The sequence below is a fragment of the Phalangium opilio genome, unplaced genomic scaffold, assembly GCF_054372755.1.
Source record: "Phalangium opilio isolate 3A_F unplaced genomic scaffold, DU_Popi_V2 ptg000194l_1, whole genome shotgun sequence".
In the NCBI taxonomy this organism is placed as follows: domain Eukaryota; kingdom Metazoa; phylum Arthropoda; class Arachnida; order Opiliones; family Phalangiidae; genus Phalangium; species Phalangium opilio.
Genome location: NW_028324212.1, coordinates 1,591,061 through 1,593,403, shown reverse-complemented (window position 1 = coordinate 1,593,403; position 2,343 = coordinate 1,591,061). Strand labels below are relative to the sequence as shown.

General features: G+C 38.0%; 1 protein-coding gene across 1 annotated transcript; it reads right to left on the bottom strand.

The window, feature by feature from the left end:
• Positions 1-1,089: 1,089 nt before the first annotated feature.
• LOC149622628 (ATP-dependent DNA helicase PIF1-like) lies at positions 1,090-1,911 on the bottom strand. The gene has a single exon (XM_089853570.1). It carries the CDS (start codon positions 1,909-1,911, stop codon positions 1,090-1,092), a length of 822 nt encoding a protein of 273 aa, XP_089709696.1.
• Positions 1,912-2,343: the final 432 nt, after the last annotated feature.

Genomic DNA, 2,343 nt, shown 5'->3' with positions numbered 1-2,343 from the left:
CCGGTGCCACAGTCCGGGATCGAATCCGGGATCCTCTTGCTGCGAGGCGAAAGCTCTAACCGCTACGCCACTTTATTTGCTTCTGTTCAATTAAATTTTCTTTTCAATTTCCTAATCAAAATTATTATTATTATTTTTTCTTACTAATGACGTTCTCTTGACCTCTGACAAGCCTGAACTGTTTTAAATCGACACGCTTCCTTCATTAGGGAATTTCTCTTTAACTTTGTCCCTCGCAACTCTAAACCTTAATCGGCTGACGTTTCTAAAGGCGGTCTCTTCCATTAATATTGCAAACCTGATGACGGTGTTTTTTGCCTAAAATTTACACTTGTTTAAGTTCCTCATCAAATTTATTGTTTAATTTCTTGCTTATTTCATCAGGACTTGTTCTCCAAAATATTTTCTTAATTATATTTACTGAAAAGATATTCCTTTATGATAAGAGTAGTAACATTCTCGATAAGTAACGTCAAAAATAGTGGAAATTTAACATCAGCAAATGCTAAATCCAATTGAGTACCACCATCAGTAGATGATTTCATGTTCAAACCTTGCATAAGGTGAAACCCATTATCAGAGAAAAGTCAAGAAGCTTCTTTGACTCAAGACATGTTTCCAGAAGGTTAATGTTGAAGTCCAGAAGGTTAATGTTGAAGTCTCCAGCAATGACTGTGGGAACATCTTCATCATAATAGTCCGCCATACATTTTCCAATACCATATATTATGTCTCGAATGTTACAAGCTGGGGAACAGTAAACTGCTAGTACTGAAAGACGTAGATCACCTAACGTTCCGTCGAACCACAAGCATTCAATATGAGAGGTTCTTGTCGGTTCGTCCGTGTACACACGAATTCTAGTATGAGTTACATTTTCTTTGATATAAGCTGATACCCCAAATGGTTTTCTTCGAGACTCATGGGGAGATGGATACCATTTAGCTCCGAAAATCCAGGGATTTGAAAATCATCAGTCTCTTTCGCCCAGGTTTCAACAAGAAGTACCATATCGGATTCCATTATTTTCAGATCAGAGGTCACATCTTGTAAATGACAATTTAGACACTGTACATTATGTAGAAAAATTTATATTCTTTTATCCAGAAGAGGTAGAATCAATCGGCAATATTTTCGAAGGCGTTCCATTTCTAAAGCAACAGCTTCTTTACTTTTAACCACTGGGTTAGGTGGCGTGAATTTTCCCACGATGAACAAACCATTTGAAGTTTTGGCTCTACCACAAGCGACGTATAATTGAGATCTTTTCATCTTTCGCTTTTCATTAAGATGAACAACTACTTCGGTGTAGGTGTCTTCTTGACTCTTGTGTACAGTAATAGCTTCAGCAATTACTAGAGGATACTGTTTTCTTGATACGTAGATGTTTTTCTGTCCTGAACGTCTAGTGAAACTTCTAACAACCTTTTCAATAGGCGTCCATAACTCATTAATACTATTGGCTGTCATCAAGCCTTGAGACTGGGCTCTAGTCTCTCTTCCCGTCTTTTCATCATTAAATTCGATCCAAACTCGAACAGGGACTTGGTCGCCTTTTTGATTTTGACCATACTGTATTTTTCGTAACCTTCCAGTTGCACCATTTACTAGACCATCGGCGGTGTTCAAATTGTTGGTGATCATGTACCTGATACCAACCATCAGATTTAATTCTCTTGGTAAACCGCTGGTATCTTGGGTTTTCAAGGTTTTAACGGCTTCCAGAATTCTTCGTTTGATATCGTTGCTGGCATCACCAGTTGCCGAGTCAAATGCCACTGAGCATATCTTTTCGGCATTCCGTGAACATAACTTTAATTCATTGAACGCATTTACTTCATCATTTGTTGCAAATAAATGCAAGGATTCCAAAGGTAGGGGTCTTGGAATAGATGGAAAATATTTTGTCATCTTTCTGTCTCATAATTTCGTTAAGCTCATATAGCTTAAATTCTTCCCACAATGGACTTCCAATTAGCGCCGCATAGGGGTTATTCTTCTCCTTTAATACGTGAATGTGTAGTTATCCCCAAAAGGTGGTAACTGATTGTAGTCTCCCACGAGGATAACTGAAATACCACCAAAGTGCTTTGGAGATCCGAAGATTTGTTGGGCTCTTACATTAATATAATTGAAGATTTTGGCTCCACACATAGATATTTCATCTGTTATCAGAAGTTTCAGGCCTAAAAGTGAACATCTTTTTCTGTTCAAAGTGTCGTTGTCCAAAGGATTCATCTTGCCAGAAAATTGATTTGTTGGTAAGTTAAAGGCAGAGTGAAGAGTGACACCATCAATATTAAAAGCCGCTTTCCCGGTGAATGCCGTTCTTAGAACAGATAA

What these genes read in the sequence shown, in the direction of transcription:
- LOC149622628 (XM_089853570.1), bottom strand. Translation starts at nt 1,911, where the DNA reads ATGACAAAATATTTTCCATCTATTCCAAGACCCCTACCTTTGGAATCC.